Raw genomic sequence first — 21,041 nt, forward strand, 5'->3', positions numbered from 1 at the left:
TCTTTACAAGTTTTCTCCTAGAGTAACTTAGGCTCGCCTGAATGACCAAAGGAGCTTGTCTTTCAGAACATAGGTAGTTCTGTCCGGTTAAAGCTACTGACACGAGACAACTGCAGTCTTCTGCTTAAATTGCTAGCGAGTTCACGCCATCGGTTTTATCCAATAGCATGGGTGCGCGGCAGATCACGCGTGTGGATTCTGGAGGCTTCTGCAGAGCAGAACACAGTTGCTGCGGTCTTTTGAGATGGAGACCTCCAGTAGAACAGACGACTTTCACTGGAGGCAGAGCCTCTGATTCTGCGCCCCATGGCCGGCCACTAACAGACCTAAATACAGGGTGTTTCAAAAATGACCGGTATATTTGAAACGGCAATAAAAACTAAACGAGCAGCGATAGAAATACACCGTTTGTTGCAATATGCTTGGGACAACAGTACATTTTCAGGCGGACAAACTTTCGAAATTACAGTAGTTACAATTTTCACCAACAGATGGCGCTGCGGTCTGGGAAACTCTGTAGTACGATATTTTCCACATATCCACCATGCGTAGCAATAATATGGCGAAGTCTCTGAATGAAATTACCCGAAATCTTTGACAACGTGTCTGGCGGAATGGCTTCACATGCAGATGAGATGTACTGCTTCAGCTGTTCAATTGTTTCTGGATTCTGGCGGTACACCTGGTCTTTCAAGTGTCCCCACAGAAAGAAGTCACAGGGGTTCATATCTGGCGAATAGGGAGGCCAATCCACGCCGCCTCCTGTATGTTTCTGATAGCCCAAAGCAATCACACGATCATCGAAATATTCATTCAGCAAATTAAAGACGTCGGCCGTGCATTGTGGCCGGGCACCATCTTGCATAAACCACGAGGTGTTCGCAGTGTCGTCTAAGGCAGTTTGTACCGCCACAAATTCACGAAGAATGTCCAGATAGCGTGATGCAGTAATCGTTTCGGATCTGAAAAATGGGCCAATGATTCCTTTGGAAGAAATGGCGGCCCAGACCAGTACTTTTTGAGGATGCAGGGACGATGGGACTGCAACATGGGGCTTTTCGGTTCCCCATATGCGCCAGTTCTGTTTATTGACGAAGCCGTCCAGGTAAAAATAAGCTTCGTCAGTAAACCAAATGCTGCCCACATGCATATCGCCGTCATCAATCCTGTGCACTATATCGTTAGCGAATGCCTCTCGTGCAGCAATGGTAGTGGCGCTGAGGGGTTGCCGCGTTTGAATTTTGTATGGATAGAGGTGTAAACTCTGGCGCATGAGACGATACGTGGACGTTGGCGTCATTTGGACCGCAGCTGCAACACGGCGAACGGAAACCCGAGGTCGCTGTTGGATCACCTGCTGCACTAGCTGCGCGTTGCCCTCTGTGGTTGCTGTACGCAGTCGCCCTACCTTTCCAGCACGTTCATCCGTCACGTTCCCAGTCCTTTGAAATTTTTCAAACAGATCCTTTATTGTATCGCTTTTCGGTCCTTTGGTTACATTAAACCTCCGTTGAAAACTTCGTCTTGTTGCAACAACACTGTGTTCTACGCGGTGGAATTCCAACACCAGAAAAACCCTCTGTTCTAAGGAATAAACCATGTTGTCTACAGCACACTTGCACGTTGTGAACAGCACACGCTTACAGCAGAAAGACGACGTACGGAATGGCGCACGCACAGACTGCGTTGTCTTCTACATCTTTCACATCACTTGCAGCGCCATCTGTTGTTGAAAATTGTAGCAACTGTAGTTTCGAAAGTTTGTCCGCCTGAAAATGTACTGTGTCCCAAGCATACTGCAACAAACGGTGTATTTCTATCGCTGCTCGTTTAGTTTTTATTGCCGTTTCAAATATACCGGTCATTTTTGAAACACCCTGTATGAACCGCCGACTCTCCCATTGTGCACCGACTTTAGTTATCCGACTTCCTAGACTGGTAAATTCTTCTCTGGACGCGCCCCTTGTATCCCTTACACCGAAATATACGCTTTTTATCTGACTTAATTTCCTGTTCTGTCATTTAGCGGCAGTTCTGGACCCCCACTCGCAAGTACTGACCGCTCGACTTCCTGTACATTGTCGTCCCTAAGCCTGACGCAGCAACCTCCATCCCTTTCCCTGGTCATTTTCGTCAGTAGTGGGATGTAACAACCTCCTTCTTCTTCTACCCGCACATGTTCTCCTATCAGGCGAATCCAGGCGGTCAGAGAAGTCATGTGCCTTGGTCTAACACAGCTACACACTTTCTGCAGTGAATTACAGTTCGATATTTCATCAACGGGCTAGATGAATTTGTATTAAATGCTACAGCGGGATGATACGCTACTGTGGCGCTGGGATTTTAGTTCAAATGGTTGAAATGACTCTGAGCACTATTGGACTTAACATCTGAGGTCATCAGTCCCCTAGAACTTTGAACTACTTAAACCTAACTAACCTAAGGACATCACACAAATCCATGTCAGAGGCAGGATTCTAACCTGCGACCGTAGCGGTCGCGCAGTTCCAGACTATAGCGCGTAGAACCGCTCGGCCAGAGAGGCCGGCGGGATTTTAGTGTGTGCCAGCACTACAGACGTGCACCGGAAGCCAAACGAAAATGAATTACTTATATTTACTTTTTGTGGTGGTAACTCAAATTTTCTGTCCACCCGCCATGCACACTACTGGCCATTAAAATTGCTACACCAACAAGAAATGCAGATGATAAACGGATATTCATTGCACAAATATATTATACTAGAACTGACATGTGATTACATTTTCACGCAATTTGGGTGTATAGTTCCTGAGAAATCAGTACCCAGAACAACCACCTATGGACGTAATAACGGCCTTGATACGCCTGGGCATTGAGTCAAACAGAGCTTGGATGACGTGCTCGGCCACCATTGACCAGACGTTTTCAATTGGTGAGAGATCTGGAGAATGTGGTGGACAGGGCAGCAATCGAACATTTTCTTTATCCAGAAAGGCCCGTACGGGACCTGCAACATGCGGTCGTGCATTATCCTGCTGAAATGTAGGGTTTCAAAGGGATCGGGTGAAGGGTAGAGCCACGGGTCGTAACACATCTGAAATGTAACGTTCACTGTTCAAAGTGCCGTCAGTGCGAACAAGAGGTGACCGAGACGTGTAACCAGTGGCACCCGATACCATCAGGTCGGGTGATACGCCAGTATGGCGAAGACGAATACACGCTTCCAATGTGCGTTCACCGCGATGTCGCCAAACACGGATGCGACCATCATGATCCTGTAAACAGAACCTGGATTCACCCGAAAAAAATGACGTTTTGCCACTCGTGCACCCAGGTTCGTCGTTGAGTACACCATCGCAGGCGCTCCTGTCTGTAATTCAGCGTCAAGGGTAACCGCAGCCACGGTCTCCGAGCTGATAGTCCATGCTGCTGCAAACGTCGTCGAACTGTTCGTGTAGATGGTTGTTGTCTTGCAAACGTCCCCATCTGTTGACTCAGGGATAGAAACGTGGCTGCACGATCCTTTACAGCCAAGCGGATAAGATGCCTGTCATCTCGACTGCTAGTGATACGAGGCCGTTGGGGTGCAGCACGGCGTTCCGTATTACCCTCCTGAACCCACCGATTCCATATTCTGCTAACAGTCATTGGATCTCGACCAACTCGAGCAGCAAAGTCGCGATACGATAAACCGCAATCGCGATAGGCTACAATCCGACCTTTATCAAAGTCGGAAACGTGATGGTACGCATTTCTCCTTCTTACACGAGGCATCACAACAACGTTTCACCAGGCAACGTCGGTCAACTGCTGTTTGTGTATGAGAAATCGGTTGGGAACTTTCCTCAAGTCAGCACGTTGTAGGTGTCGCCACCGGCGCCGACCTTGTGTGAATGCTCTGAAAAGCTAATCATTTGCATATCACAGCGTCTTCTTCTTGTCGGTTAAATTTCGCGTCTGTAGCACGTCATCTTCGTGGTGGAGCAATTTTAATGGCCAGTAGTGTACGTTGTTAATCTAAGGCCACTCTGTGTTCGCAGCTGCACCGACAGAGTCATGGAGGAGCATGCTGGACGTGAACGTGCTGGGTTTGAGCATCTGCACCAGGGAGGCCGTCCAGGACATGATCAGAAGGGGTGTCGACGACGGCTTCGTCATCCACATCAACGGGTAAGTTGCTGCGGGGTCGCAGCATCCCATTGTCCTGCGGTTCGCCAGATGATAGCGTGGTGCGTGACATCGCCAGTGCAGATCACCCTGCAACTAAGGCGTTCTCCGAACCACTAATCTTATTAAGGGTGCTGCTAAATTGGGTTGGATCTTACACCTACGTTTCAAAGTGGACCAACAGTTTATTATGGACGAGGGTATTCGGGAAATAAGGTCCGATTTCTAACAAATGTTTCAAACTTAACTTCTGAGGTCATCAATCGCCTAGAACTTAAAACTAATTAAACCTAACTAACCTAAGGAGATCACACACATCCATACCCGAGGCAGGGTTGGAACCTGCGACCGTAGCGGTCGCTCGGCTCCAGACTCTAGCGTCTAGAACCGCACGGCCACTCTGGCCGGCGATTTCTAACAAACGTAAACCATCACTAATGAAGGTTTCTTTGGCTTCCAGCAGTGTCAAATGGTTTAAAATCCACCTTCATTAGTACATATCGCCGTGAAACTATCTACTCATATGTTACATAGGGGGAGGGAACGTGGCGCAGCATCAGACGCCTGGGGAAGCTGCGTGTTAAGCAGGCTAATGTATTAAGTTCTCTAGCCTTTCTATTACGCTGCTGTGAAGAGAAGACTATCCCATGTTTTGCCTACGTGAGCCACCATATTAACACAGCTGCTGCCAAGAGAATATTTCGTCGTGCCAGTTTCGCCCTGATGCGAGAGAGGATACGTCATATTAGAAATCAATTGGATACAAACGGACGCGTGCTAATGGCCGTCCACTTGCTGTTGTCGGAGTCACACTCGGCTTTGGATTGGGAATGGATTGATGCAGCCACAGTAGCACAACAAATGTCATCACAGTGGACAACCACAGAAAGGCAGAAAGGCTTTCACAGCAACAGTATGGAGCAGAGCGGAAAACAACTGAACGGGCCGTTATCTACATGACGACAAGAAACATCGACGCGCGTGACATGTCGGCTCTCAAACAAAAAAATGGTTCAAATGACTCTGAGCACTATGGGACTTAACATCTGAGGTCATCAGTCCCCTAAAACTTAGAACTACTTAAACCTAACTAACCTAAGGACATTACACACATCCATGCCCAAGGCAGGATTCGAATCTGCGACCGTAGCAGTCGCGCGGTTCCGGACTGAAGCGCCTAGAACCGCTCGGCCACGACGGCCGGCGTCGGCTCTCAGGAAGGGACTTCATTATACACCACCGCCGCAGAGTATCCCTTTTGCTGACATAATAAGTGGTGTGGAACAAGCGGTTCACAAGATACCCAGTGAAACTGCAGAAGAAATTCGCCGAGAAACGAGCCTCATTCTTTCTAAACCTAAGCCGCCGACTTCGAACATGACACGAGCTGAGCGTAATGGTCTTCGTCAACTACGCAACGATCCACACCACGTAGCCCTGGCAGCTGACAAGGGAAATGCAGCCATCTTTATGGAACGGATCGACTGTAAAGCGAAGATTCGGTTGATGCTGGAGGAGGAAACATATCTAAAACTGTCAAAGGACCCAACTTCAAGAATAATGAGGAAGACGTCGGACCTTCTCAAGAGGCCTTCGCTGGAAGAGAATGTCATCAAAAATCTCCCCCCTCTGGCACCTCGACCACCTACATTGTATGGCCTTCCAAATATTCACAAGAAGAACACTCCTCTACGCCCCATCGTGAGCACCAATGCGTCGCTGACTTACAGACCCGCGAAACATCTGGCCAACCTCCTTACCCCGCACGTTTGTCACTGTGCCCTCCACATCAGCCGACTTCATCAGTCGAATTAAATGCCTGGGTCTCGGAGAAGGGGATATTATGGTCAGCTTTCATGTAGTGTCATTGTTCAAGCGCGTTCCCATTAAAGACTCTTTCGATCTGCTCTCCCAGTCATTTCAAATGGTTCAAATGGCTCTAAGCCCTATGGGACTTCACATCTGAGGTCATCGGTCCCCTAGACTTTGATATACTTAAACCTAACTAACCTAAGGATATCACACACACCCATGCCCGAGGCAGGATTCGAACTCGCGACCGTAGCAGCCGCGAGCTTCCGCACTGAAGCGCCTAGAACCGTTCGACCACAGCGGCCGGCCCCAGTTATTTGACCACAGTGTTGTGGATTTATTCAAGCATACTCTGACGTCATCGTATTTCTTGTGTGATGGAGAATATTTCAACCAGACGGACGGCGTTGCGAGGGGAAGCCCATTAGACCCAGTTGTGGCCAAACTGTTCATGGAGTACTTTGAAAACATCGCCATGGATACGGCTCCTGAGAAGCCTCGTTGCTTTTATCGTTACGTCGACGACACGTTCGTTGTCTGATGGACGTGAAAAGCTGGGAGAATTCTTGGACCACATTAACAACATCCATGACAACAATAAGTTGACGATGGACGTAGAGACAGGTGGTGACTTGCCGTTCCTTCATATCCTCGTCCGCGGCAAAGCAAATGGGTGTCTCAGCCACAGCGTTTACTGGAAACCCACCCACACAGACCGTTATCTGCACGCTAACAGCTATCATCATCCGTCGCAGAAAAGTTCTGTTCTGAGGACCTTAGTGCATCGAGCCGAAACCGTCGCAGATTCTGAAAGCTTGCCGAAGGAACTGGGCCACTTACGGGAAGTATTCAAGGAAAACGGCTACAACAACCGAAAGTACGTGAGCTGAAAGACTCCGAGGATGACTCGACGAAATTTGCGTTCTTGCCGTTATGTGACTCAATAGCAGGAAAGATAAGCAGGCTCCTAAAGAGGCATAAAATCGATTCGGTCTTCAGAGTTTCAGCAAAAATTCGACAACTCTTGAGGCTTGTGAAAGACGACGTAGGCCTCAGAACGCCCGGAGTATATACGAGGGCTGTCCAGAAAGTAAGTTACGATCGGTCACGGAATGGAAACGACTATGAAAATCCGATAAAGCTTTGCAAAGATGTGTTGGGCAGTGTCTCTAGTATGACTCTAGGTAGAATTATGTCGCTCTTTTCATTCCTGAGCTCTTAGTGAGCGCGTAAAGATGTTATAGAAAATAGTGTCTCCCGCCAAGTACGAGGGCCTGGTGAGAGTTTCCCCTGAAGCTATGCAACCAACATTACATAACAGTCGTGCGGTTTCTTCTTCAAGACAATTCTCAGCCTCATTCTGCAGGGGCAATGAAGATGTTCCTGCATCGTTTCAATTGGAAGTGTTTGGTTACCCACAATACAGCCCGTAATTGTCTCCCACTGAGTTTCATCTCTGCTCAAACGAACCGCGGGCTATGAAGACAACATTTTGGCACAGACAACGAGCTTTAGGCCAGCGTAGAGAACTGGCGGAAAGCACTGGCGGCTGCCTTCTATGATGGTATTGGAAAGTTGGTACAACGCTACGACGAATGTCTGAGTCAGAACGGCGACTACGTAGAGAAGTAGCTGAAAGGTGTAGCTAACTGTTACAAACGAAACATTTCTGATTTTCACTGTGATTTTCATTTCGCAATCAATCGTAACTTACTTTCTGGACAGCCGTCGTAAAATACCATGTGGGTGTGGACGGTTCTATATCGGACAGACTGTGCGTACCATTGAACAGCCTTGTGTAGAACACGAGAGATGTTTTCGTCTACGGTACCCAGAGAAATCAGCGGTAGGAGAGCATGCATTAGAAAACGGTCATCGTACTGCATTCGACGAGACATCTATTATCACATGGACTAACAGTTTTTGGGGTAGCGTAATAAAAGAAGTGATCGAAATAAATATTTGTGACAACACGCTCAATAAAGACGGCGGCCTGCAGCTAAGCACAGCGTGGGACCCGGCCATCAGCAGGTTGAAGCGGGCGCGGCGGCCGCACTACGCAACCGTTAACATATACGGTGCCGGACCCCGTACCAGTGACGTCACGGAAGTCAGGGCGGCTATATAAGGACGGCAGCGGCAACCAGAAGACAGTCACCACTTGACAAATGTCCAGGAGTATTCGGCCGAAAGCTCGTGGATTTTAAACCAGTTGACGCAGCTGGTGGCCCGAGAAACCTGTATGAGTACATATCGCCGTGAAACTATGCGCTCCTATAAATCGTCACAATTTTTACAAAAAAATCTCTTTTTATTTAATTCATTACATATTTTCTACTTTGCTGCACAGTTTCCATACTTGTTTAAACATCTGTCGTAACATTATACACGCATTTATATCCCTACATCATAGTCGTCTGCAATGTGAGGATGACCAGAGACAATTTTGTGCAAAGCTGTTTGTCGCACATAAATTCCATTGCTAGAGTTGAAACTGCGCTGAAGTTGAAATTGTGAATCACCGGTTTTCACGAATCGTGAATCGCCCACTCCCATATTGCAGTCGGGCGTTGGCTACGCTCCAGCGATGTGGTTGGGGAGCACCACGGTACAGCCGAGGTTTTTCACCGTTTGATTTTCACGTCTTTGGCGACCTGAAGAATGACGTGCGTGGACTCGATTCCAGTCGGACGAGCACGTGTATAAGTGGGGGCGGTTGTGAATACGTCGGCGGCCGACTGCCTTTCACGAAACAGGAAACGATCATCCCCCAGTGTGGCGAATGTCTTAACACGCATGTTGATTACTTTTAAATGGAACCTTTTTTACTGGGTGTCTACTTTTCATTTGACTTCCACTCATATCAAAATATGTTGTAAAATAAGTTTCCTCTCACTACTATGAATAACAATGACTGGAGAAACAAAGTCACCTTACTTTCAGAATCACCCGCTCACATTAGTGGCTTGGTGGATAATAATTCTCACAATATCAGGCTTCTCGCTGATGACGCAGTTTTATACGAGAAAATGCATGTCTGGTGCGAAGCTGGCAACTGGCTCTTAATATAGAGGGATAAAAACTTATAAGATTTCACGGGGTGTAAAAGTGTAGTATCGCGTGATTTCTGGAATGATGAGTCAGTCATGTATTTCGCAGTAAAAATATGAGGATTGGATATAGGGATACGAAGAACCTTATAGGCTCACTTGTATGTAAAGCAAATGACAGGTGTTGATATATGGCAAAAATACTGTGGAAATTTTTCTACAAAAGAAACTATATGCAAAACTTTTGTACAGAACACAGCTGAACACTCGCCAAGTGTATGACACATACAAGTTGATTCACGAAGATATGCAAATATTTTAATATGTTATTATAAACGTAAGAAAATTTACTTGTATAATAATCTTTGCTTCTCTAGATGTTCTGGAAAACTACTGCAGATAAACGTCTGGTACTTATTAGATTCACCAGACCAGTAACAACAAAATAAATCGAAATCGTGCTTTACTTTAACCTCGTAGTTTTGCGATGGCTTCATATTAGCGAAGTTTGCTAAATTCAGGCAAAATCTTTTATTAGCCGTATCTCAGTAACTAAACATTTGCGGACCTATGTTTATATGAATTTTTTTCTGTAGTTTTACTTATGGAATAACTTATTAAAATATTTGCGTATCTTCGAATCATCCTGTGTATGAAGCCATACTGTAAGTGGGTGCTGAATGTAGAATACACTGCGGATAGATCTTAAGATGTTTTCAGTAACTTTTGTACAAGATGGTTATAGGGCTATTTTGATGCGAAATACCTTATGATGTTACCGTTGTTATAGACTCACTGCATATTTTTTCCTTAAGCCAGCTATCAAAAATGTCACTCACGCTCACTGTAACAATGCGCCCCAGAATGTTACACGTCGTTACAGTAGGTGGGGTAAGTTGTCACAGTCCGCAACTCGTGGTCGTGCGGTAGCGTTCTCGCTTCCCGCGCCCGGGTTACCGGGTTCGATTCCCGGCGGGGTCAGGGATTTTCTCTGCCTCGTGATGACTGGGTGTTGTGTGATGTCCTTAGGTTAGTTAGGTTTAAGTAGTTCTAAGTTCTAGGGGACTGATGACCATAGATGTTAAGTCCCATAGTGCTCAGAGCCATTTGAACCATTTAAGTTGTTGCACGTAGTGTATCTTATAAAACATCTATAAAAATGTCACAGTTTTGCATTGCACGTTGTTCTTCTTCTCTTACATGTAACGCGTTATCACTATTGTAGAAAATGGTTTCATTTGTACAAATTACTGGCGATCTGGCATTACTTCTTTTGCTGCTTTAGTATATGTTTCCTCTGGTGTTGTATCTCGGTTGGTCTTCTTTTTGTAATATCTCATGTTGCCTTCGAAATGAAAATGCACAGTAAAATACTGCATGCGACATTGGGCAGGTTGTTACATCGTAATAACTGGGCTCAATGAGTTGTAACACACTGTCTCATACATCGCCACTTCATATTCAATTACGTGTGAGCATCAATTTTCTGTTGTAGAGAAATTTTAAACGTTTTATTACTCACTGGAAGTTAGAGCTTTCACATGATACAACATTTGAACTGATGTACAGAAAGGCTATGTTGCTATTAAAAAAATACTTGGAGAAGAAAGAATTCCAGAAACAGAAACAACGTCCCCTGTCTCTGTCTCTCTAATATAGACATGAGGACTGTAGTACCAGATGCTTTCATCTACTGGAAAGAAAGTGCTTTGCTATCAGCACTTAGCTCGAAAGTCGCATGGAGCGTGTTGCCCCATGTAACAATTAACCCCGGTCTTCCCTACCCCAAAAAGGGATGTTCGAATGGTCACACGTTTGTTTGATGGCGATTGAGTGTAAGAGAAGTGTTGAAAATTATTAACTGTGTGACATTCGATGAAATGATTCGTAAATACCTCGTGAACTTCCTGGGAAACTAAAAATATTCTTCGGTTTCCTACTTATCAGCGCTTTAAAGATCGAGTAAATAAAATTAGGCTCTCATGGAAACGAACAAGCAGTAACTTAGCATTTCCTCCATATGTGAAACGGAACGGGAAGAAACTTTAATTATGGTGCGATAACAAGCACCAACGGAGACGAAATAGTGAACACAGAAGAATGTCAAACAGGAAAAACGACAAGGCACAGTAGAAATCCTTGGATGATACGCGAGTTATCGAATTTAAATGACAAAAGAGGAAATATAAAATTGGCAAACCTGAATAGAGACTAATTTTTTTTATGTTTTTGCCTTCAGTAAAGACACATTTTTCTTCTTTTCTATCCGGACGTGTTTCGCTGAAGTTACAGCATCATCAGTGGGTTTTTCAATTTCTCTCTGTTAAATGACAGGAAAATTGCTCTTCACTATCTGCATAATTTTACTCGTAAAGAAAGATCGACACAAGCGTTAGCTTCAGTCTCAAGTGGAAGAGAAACGTCTAAAACTATGAGATTGACAGAAAGTGTTAATAATTAGGCAGGTTTGATTAGAAAAATGTAAGGTCGTAGACGCGTGGGTGACTACGGGGAAAAGTAGATACAGGAAAATTAAAGAGATCTTTGGAGAAAAGAGAAGAATTTGTATGAGATTTAAGAGCTCTTATCGCAAACCAATACTAGGCGAAGAATGGAAAGCTGAAAAATAGAACGAATATGGAAAAGGGTCTTAAAAGAGAAATGGGCTTGATCGCAAACATATAGAAAGGGAAGAAGACGTAAATGAAGATAAAATGGAAGACAAGATACTGCGAGAATAATTTGATAGAGCACTGAAAGATGTAATTGGGAAAAAGGTCCTTACAGAAGACGACATTCCTACTCCCTTGGGAGAGCCAGCCATGATAACTTTTCCACCGGTTTTGCTAGATATATGGAACAGACGAAATATGGGGTCAAATGGCTCTGAGCACTATGGGACTCAACTGCTGAGGTCATTAGTCCCCTAGAACTTAGAACTAGTTAAACCTAACTAACCTAAGGACATCACAAACAACCATGCCCGAGGCAGGATTCGAACCTGCGACCGTAGCGGTCTTGCGGTTCCAGACTGCAGCGCCTTTAGCTGCACGGCCACTTCGGCCGGCACAGACGAAATACCCTCATTCAAGAAGAATATAATAACTGATACTAAAATTGTAAATAAAAGGTAGATGCTGACAGGTGTTCACACTGCCGAACCATCAGTTTAATAAGACTCCCTGTTCTGCGCTCATAGGCAGCATAACGCGCCTGGTACACGCGGCGCTCGGGGACCACAGCACTGCTACGACACCTGAAGATGGGCTAACAGTCGAAAACCGGTTGGGTGGAAATAAAGTAACTTACGACTGAAGCGGTATTTTCAACCTCTGCTAATAAGATATTGTTGCAAAACATTGACACGAATTATTTATTATTTCCGGAAGAATGGATTAACTGGTAGAAGCTGACCTCCAGGAAGATCAGTCTGGATTCCAGAGATTATTGGAAGCAATAATGATACTAAGACGTATCCTAGGATGAATAAAGATTTCTGTAGATTTAGAGAAAGCTTTAGACAATATTGACTGGACTACACTTTTTGAAATTCTGAAGGTAGTAGGGATAAAATACAGGGAACGAAAGCTTATCTAAAACTTGTACAGAAAGCAAGCTGCAGTTATAAGAGTCGAAGCAGTTGTTGAGAAGAGAGTGAGACAGTGATGTAGCCTATACATGATGCTACTAAATTTGTACATTGAAAGAGTGGTGAAAGTAACAAAGCAGACACTTGAAGAGGGAATTAAAGTTGATGGAAGAGAAATAAAAACTGTGAGGTTTGGCAGCGACACCGTAATTCAGCCACAGATGGTAAAGAGCGTGAAAAGAGGCCATAAGACGAATATCAGGAAAAGAAGGATAATTGAATGTAGTTGAATTAAATCAGGCGATTCTGAGGCAAAAACATTAGGAAATGAGACAATAAAGGTAACATGAGTTTTGCTATTTGAGCAGCAAAATACATGGTGATGGCCGAACTAGAGAGAATATGAAATGTATACTGGCTGTATCAAGAAAACCGTTTCTGAAAAGAGTAATTTATTAACAACAAATATAAATTTAAGTGTTGGGAAGTCTTTTCTGAAAGTGTTTTTCTCGTATGTTGCGTTATAGGAAGAGAAACGTGGACGATTAAACAGTTTGGACGAGAAGAGAATAGAAGCATTTAAAATGTGGTACCACAGGAGAATTTTGAAGATTGGATGATTAGATCGAATAACTAATGAGAAGGTACTGAATCGAGGTCCAGAAAAAAGAAATGACTAACAGAAGGGATAGAATAAATGCAGAGGCACCGAGGAATCGTCAACGGAGAGAAGTGAATGGGTAACAATCGTAGAGAAAGGACGGCTTGAATAGTGTAAGCAGATTCAAAAGTTGTAGGTCGCTGCAACTATACAGAAATTAAGAGACTTTCGCACAATAGCGTAAACTGGAGAGCTGAATCAAAGCGACCCTTCTATTTATGAATGCAGAGTCTCGCAGCGATAACAATGAATAAAATGTTCTCGGGTTTCCAACCGCGCCAATTGCTTAAAAATACACGAGCTTTCGGCCAAGCACTCCTTGGTCATTGTCAAGTGGTATGACTGCCAGTGGGCTGTTGGTGCGCCCTTATATACGCTAGCTGCCGGCTGTGACGTCACTGGTGTCCGTGACATTGCCATATATGGGCATGTTTTGAGTCGGCGTTCGATGTGCCCTCTTCAGCCGCACGATCGCTGGATCCCATGCAGCGCTGAGCTGTAACCCACCGTCTCTATTCAGGGTGTTTGTGGTAATTTTTATTTCAATAGCTCCCTTTATTAAACTGTCCCAGAAACCGTTAGTGCGAGCCACGACAGAGGTATCACCAAATTTTATGCGGTGACCGTTTTCTAACGCATGCTCAGCTAACGCAGATTTATCTGGATAGCGTAGGCGATAATACTTCTTATGTTCTTTCCTGCGTTGACGAATGGCAGCAAAGCAAGTTTCTTCTCCTGCTCTCCGTCGGTGGTCTTATTCCGATATTTCCCAGAAATCACTTCTTTGATGGGTGCTGTAGCCGTTATTCCTGAAAACCTTGCGTAGGTGGCTCAGTTCGTGGGGCAGGTTGTCGTCGTCTGATATTACTCTTGCACGATGCACCAATGTTTGCGTATATAAGGGCTCACCAACAGCCCACTGGCAGTCATAACACTTGAAAATGGCCAAGGAGTGCTTGACCGAAAGCTCGTGTAGTTTTAACCAATTGAGGCGGTTGGAAACCCGAGAACATTTTATTCAAAGCGACCCTTGTTGTAAGAAGTTTATATTTCTATTGTCTATTGTCAAACCACAAGATGTTTATATTTTATTAATAGGATTAAGCAGGAATAATTAATATTTGTCATTTTGGAAATAATTGTGGTAGCAGGGAATGTCTGCACCAAAGTATTGTTGGCGGAAGAGACCACACATTGATATAATTTTAAAAACGATGCATTTTAAGAAAAGAGCGGGAAAGACTTCGCATTGATACATTTTGTAATGGTAGCAGGGATTGTCTGCACCAGAAAGCACTGTTGGCGGGAGAGACCGCACTTTAGCGTTCGTAGGATGTCAGTAGTAAGCTTCACAAAATCTTGATAGGCTTAAAAGATGCATATTTGTACGATCAGGTGCAGATAGAATAATAGTGTTACTGGTTTGTACTTAACATGCAGAACTCGTTTGCAGATTGATGAATTATTCTTTGGCTCTCTGTATAGTGACTTAGTTCTTCCTCTTTCGGGAGGAGGTAAGGTTTTAAATTTTGTAATATGTACAACAAAATAATATAGATATTGCAGGAAACTATATCTTCACATTAATTTTTAATAACCATCATAAATTACACGTCTTCCAGTCAGCGCAATTTAAGGGGAGATTTACTATCTTTGGCCCGAAAAAAGCATGTTCTTTGAGAATTTTTTCTCAGGATGTGTTATAGATATCAATGACAAATTTGATCAAAATGTTTATTGATATTTCCTCTACAAACTGGAATTTTTTCGACCGGAAATGTCGAAGAGCTAAGGTAGAAGTGCCGTCGGAACGATACAAAATTTCTATGTAGACCTCCACGCGCGGTATGTCACAGGTCAGCCGGCTCGTCTGAAATCAAAATTGAGCTGACGTTAGCGAAGTATGTAAGATTCCTTAGGAGTTGTACCTCGCTTAAGTTATTTGGATCATAGGAAACAAAATGGCGGCCATTTGAAAAATAGGGTTTTTTCATCGATTTGTCGACTTCGTCGGCCAACTAAAAATATTTATAGTTGATGGATCGGAATAAAAGTGGTACAACTCCTAGACAATTTAGTTAGCTTCGTCGGAAACAAAGAATCATGCCAATCGGTTCAGTAGATTTGAAGTTATCATACCGCACGATAAAAAATGTCATTTCGAGAAAAACGCGTTTGAAGTTTTGACTGCATATTAATGCAATATTATGCAACTTAGATTCAAACTGCTATTCCGGGTCCATTAACTAGTCCTTCCTCTTCCTCATAGCGGGCGTTGTGCTCGATCTGGGCTATCCTGCGCTGCTCCAGAGCCGCTTGTACGGCCGGTGACAAGCGGTTTTCAGCCGCTTGAATCCGATGGTCGTCCGAATGCTTGGCGAACTGCGTGGAATAGAGTCCCAGGGTGACGTCCATCGTTGTCATGGTCTTCAGAATTGCTGAATATCCTTCGTTGAAGCTGCTCACTGCCAGGAAAGTCGCACAGTCTCCGCACCAGAATGCAAATGCTTGGGGGCTAACTTCCAAACACACGCGTTCAAACTTTCATTTGAATTTTGGATGTTTGCTCCCAAGCACCGATACAATAACTCGTCCAGCGAAAGGGCCTCGTAGATCGGATGAATCACTTGTAGAACTTCTTTGGAGAGAGGCTGGTCGTGTTGATATTCGTCCAGATGTGCAGTAGCCTCTGCAATGCACCACTTGCACCAACTTTTTCCCCAGCCGGACAATTTTGGTGTTTTCGTTGGTCATCCGTCGAACACTTGTGGAAATACGTTCATCATACCGAATTGGAATGCCGTCGGATTCCCAAGCCGTAGTGCGTCGTAAGCTCCTTGATCAGTTTATCAGCTTTAGTCATGGGCAAGCACACAGAATAATTTTTCACGGCTACAAAGTCGAAATTCCCGAAAAAAACTGGTGCGTGAAAAAGACCGATTTCAAGCAGGTGCATTTTTTTGTTCAACCGCGAATAACAAACATTTCCGTTCCGTGTTCGGAAAAACCGTTTAAGGGTGGATTCTAAACACTTTTATGGATCCAAAAATGCAATTTTAAAAAAATTGATTTTTTGAACCAAAATGGGCAAGCACACAGAATAATTTTTCACGGCTGCAAAGTCGAAATTCCCGAAAAAGACTGGTGCGTGAAAAACCTCTCCTTAACATGTTTAAACAACTCCAAAACTGACCAGTTCTTAGCGCCATAGGACACAAACAACTCAACTAAGCACCTCACAGCAATGTTGACCAGCGGTACAACAGCTAGGATAACAATTTAAAAACGCTCTAATTACATGTTTTACATCCAGCGAAACTTACATATGATTAATTGTTGATGTAAAAAAAATATCTTTTTAGTTACTTCTGAAAACTGTTACCGGAAACATTAAATATGATCGTAATAACTTTAAATGTAAGTAACTTCAGATGGAATTGCAGTTTTGAACTACATCGAAAATATAAAAGTAATAATGTTTTTAAATAACGATACATTTCAAGTTAAATACATGTATTCTGTTTATAAATATACACTTAAAGACAAAAAACTGCGCATCACAAAGGAGTTATGCTAATCGGCCACAAACTGATATTCATACAGCTATCGACGGAAAATGCAAAACTGTGAACTTTGGCGGTCGATGGTTGAGTATGTCACGCTGGAGCGCAGTTTCACCTCGTAGCTGGCAAGGATAGTAAACAGGAGACACGTCGATACAAGGACATAAAGTCTTTGCGAATTTCATTCCGTGTACTCAGTTTGACAGTGACTATGCTTCACAGATAGGCGCTTGAACATTATACCCAAATGTCAGCATTTGAGAGACGACGTGTGGTTGGGTATGAAGAAGCTGGTAACCGGCGAATCGCTCGATGTTTGAATAGGAGCGATACCACTGTTCGAGGATGTTGGCAGGAATGGGTGAATTAGGGCCGAACACAGCTTCAGAAAAAAAGCGGTCGACCTATAGAGACCATAGAACGTGAGGACCGAGCAGTCGTCAGAGAGGCAATCAGAGCCCGGATTCACCATCATCATCGATCTCAAGTGCAACTAGGGCTTCGGTGACAACAAGGACCATTAATGGGCGGCTCACAGAAAGGGGGTGAGCTTACGGCGCCTCTTGCGCCGACTACTATTGGCCTCTATTGCAGTTGTGTCGGGCATATTCGGCCTGGAATGTCATCGAATGGAAGAGGATTGTCTTCAGATCAGTTCCGTTTAGAAATGAACCTCCGTGGCCAGTGAAGACATATCTAGAGTCACCGCACACAGCGATGGGATATCAACCTGACTGTCTTCGCTATACGGCTCGACAACCAGGAGTGATGGTCATGGATGCTATTTCGTTTCATTGAAGGAGCCCCTACATCGACGATATTCTACGCCTCTTTTGTTGCTCTTCGTGGCAAGCCATTCTGGTCTTGCATTTCAGCAAGAGTTTCTACTGCCTGTATTCGTGCTTTACAAACCCTGCCTTGGCCAGCAAGATCGCCAGTTCTCTTCCCAATTGAGAAAGTTTGAACATTATGGGCAGGGCCCTACAACCAGCTCAGGATGTAGACATTCTAACGCGCCATTTGGGCAGAATTTAGCATGATATTCTCAAGCGGACATCTAAGAACTCTTCAGTTAGTGACAAGCCGAATAACTGCTTACGTAAGGATCAGAGGTGGTGCAGAGCGTTACTGATTTGCTCAATTTGTGCAGCTCTTTTTCTTGAATAAACCATTCAATTCTGAAATCGTAATCATTTGTTTGCCTCTACGCGTACATCTCCACCTATTACCGTCTCATTCGGATAATCCGTTCCTTTTTCTTATTTTAGAGTGTATAAGGATATTTTAGTTGCGGAATGTTGTAAAAATTACGCTAAATGCGTAATTGCTTTTTATACATGGTGTATCAGACCTTTTTGGGTGAAATTGAAACGGGTGATACTGATACTGAGATAGGGAACCAATGGTCAGAAATACATATTTATTGTACTACGGACATATGCAGCGTAAATCGCAAAACAACAACGTATCTAATAATAACTGTTCAAAGCGACGACCGCCAGTCTCAATGCTTGCGTGGCCGCACTCTCTCAAAGATCCCTGGTGACTGTTGTTCCAGAAGACAGGCAGCTGTCACCCCAGCGAGCGGGTCTTCATTCTTTCCCACGGGGTTTTCGTACACCAAGTCTTGACGTAACCACAGAGGTTAAAGTCCGGGGTTGTGAATTCCGGCGATCGCGTTGGTCATAGGACAGAACCTCCCTTTCCAGTCCAACGAAGAGGCTACGTGTTGTTCAGGTGCTAGTTAAAATTAACATCGAAGTGGGCTGGTGCAGTGACGTCATAAGACCATATCCTTTCATGGACAAGAACAGCATGCGCCGTTGCCACGTGTGAACTGAGACTGGCGATCGTCACTTGGAACAGTTACTACGAGCTACGTTGTTCTTCTGCGGTGTACCATGTGTACGCCCATAAAACAATAAATATGCATTTCCGACCATTGGTTCCCTACCTCAATATAATCGGTTGCGGACCCACTAACACCTGCTTCTGTCAGACGCCCTGTATACTCTCGAATCGTGTTGTAAATTTAGTATGTGGTATTCTACCATTTGTGGCGCAAGGCGGTGCGGTGAGTAGTTCCATTACAATATGTTTGAGTGAGTAAGTGTTATATAATCAAGTGAATGTATGTGCGACGCTCAATGTCCGCGCGATGCTACAATATCTGTCTCTCCCTTTCAGCATGTCAGGGTAGCAACTGTAGAGCGAGCCCAAGTTTTGTGTACAGTAAGTAAGTAGAAATGGATGTAGGCAGCGGTAGTTAAGAAGAGATTTAGTAACATCTACAGGACAGACTGAAGGCTAGAACACAACAAGTACGACAACAAAGACGACAACATCAGAAAGTACTGCCAACCACTTTCTTTTCAGTGTATAATTATGAACGTTTGTATGTTTGGGTGCACGATCACGCGCATTTGGCCGGCCGCGCTGGTCTCGCGGTTCTAGGCGCGCAGTCCGGAACCGCGCGACTGCTACGGTCGCAGGTTCGAATCCTGCCTCGGGCATGGATGTGTGTGAAGTCCTTAGGTTAGTTAGGTTTAAGTAGTTCTAGGTTCTAGGGGACTGATGACCGCAGCTGTTAAGTCCCATAGTGCTCAGAGCCACGCGCATTTGTGTGTGTGTGTGTGTGTGTGTGTGTGTGTGTGTGTGTGTGAGCATGTGTGACGTAAGCAGATAAGTGTGAATGTACGTGATGTCTGTACTACAAGACCCTGCCTCTCCCTTGCAGCATCTGGGGACACTCACCGGTGGCGGGCGGTGAGCTTGCCATGTACGCGTCCACCAAGCACGCGGTGCGGGTTCTGCTGGAAGGCCTGCGGAAGGACCTGGTGGCCAGGAAGAGCAACATCCGCGTCGGGGTAAGCTGAGGCGTACCGCAAGTGCCAGCAGCGTTGCCCAATGCTCTCTGGAGCTGGAGCCGTGTGTAACACTGATCACAGTGCAGTCCTTACACAACGTCTAAGATCTGATTTTTGACCCGCAGTACCGTTGTACTATGTCAGCGTCGACCATTACAACGTTGTGATTTTAGTGATGTGCGCATTAGGACGTGGTGCAAGGCACGTTTGTTTGGCTGTTTGTTTATTTATTTTGTAAGTAGGCTGTTTAGGTTTTTACGTTGGTAACGTCACCTAACGCTCTGTATGAAAATCACTGGCTGTGCTGTGTGAAGTCTGTGGCTGGTTTGCATTGTTGGGATTTGGTATTGTAGTGTTGGGCAGCTGGATGTGAACAGCGCGTCGCGCTGCGGTTGGAGGTGAGCCGCCAGCAGTGGTGGATGTGGGCAGAGAAATGGCGGAGTTTTGAGAGCGGATGATCTGGACGTGTGTCCATCAGAGACAGTAAATTGACTGGATGTCATGAATTGATATATATATTATGACTTTTCAACACTATTAAGGTAGATACATTGTTTGTTCTCTATCAAAATCTTTCATTTGCTAGCTATGCCTATCGGTAGTTAGTGACTTCAGTAGTTAGAATCCTTTATTTAGCTGGCAGTAGTGGCGCTCGCTGTATTGCAGTAGTTCGAGTGACGAAGATTTTTGTGAGGTGATTCGTGAAAGGTATAGGTTATTGTTAGTCAGGGCCATTCTTTTGTAGCGATTATTGAAAGTCAGATTGCGTTGCGCTAAAAATATTGTGTGTCAGTTTAGTGTTGATCAGAATAGGTAAAGAGCGAAATGTCTGAGTACGTTCAGTTCTGCTCAGCTGTTTGAAAGTCAAATAATGTAAGAGGTTTATCAGCACAGTAATTCATTAATTTTTCAAAGGGGACGTTTCAATTTCTCAAGTAAAGACCTGGTGCCTGTTATTATAAAGCTGGTTGTACATTGTGTGATTTTATATGTTATATCATACAAATTCAGTTTTATTACTAGAACATTTTTTGTTGAAAATATTACAGAAGGATTACCACACACACACACACACACACACACACACACACACACATACACTTTTGCCCTTATAGAGCACAGTTGGACTAAACTATATTGCCAATTCCTTTTGCTGCCTTCCTTGCTGCCCCAACTTCCCTCATTCACTCGCTGTGATTCTGTTTCCGGTCCTCTGTCCATGCTTCTTGTCGGCTTCCTGCTGCCGTCGGCTTCATCTTGGTTTGCCTTTTTGGTTGCCCATATTTCTTTCATCTTCCGGCTATGATCTTGTTTGCGTTCTTCGGTTTGTTTGTCACAGTGTATCTCATG

General features: G+C 44.4%; 1 protein-coding gene across 1 annotated transcript in view; it reads left to right on the forward strand.

Annotated features, from left to right (window-relative positions):
* LOC124544790 (dehydrogenase/reductase SDR family member 11-like) overlaps positions 1–21,041 on the forward strand; it is an 89,780-nt gene that overhangs the window by 46,408 nt on the left and 22,331 nt on the right. Inside the window, exons 3-4 of the mRNA XM_047123472.1 lie at positions 4,023–4,152; positions 19,562–19,691. Coding sequence (XP_046979428.1) covers positions 4,023–4,152; positions 19,562–19,691 — 260 coding nt within the window. The remainder of the gene's footprint in view (positions 1–4,022; positions 4,153–19,561; positions 19,692–21,041) is intronic.

This window comes from Schistocerca americana, chromosome 8, assembly GCF_021461395.2.
Source record: "Schistocerca americana isolate TAMUIC-IGC-003095 chromosome 8, iqSchAmer2.1, whole genome shotgun sequence".
NCBI lineage: Eukaryota > Metazoa > Arthropoda > Insecta > Orthoptera > Acrididae > Schistocerca > Schistocerca americana.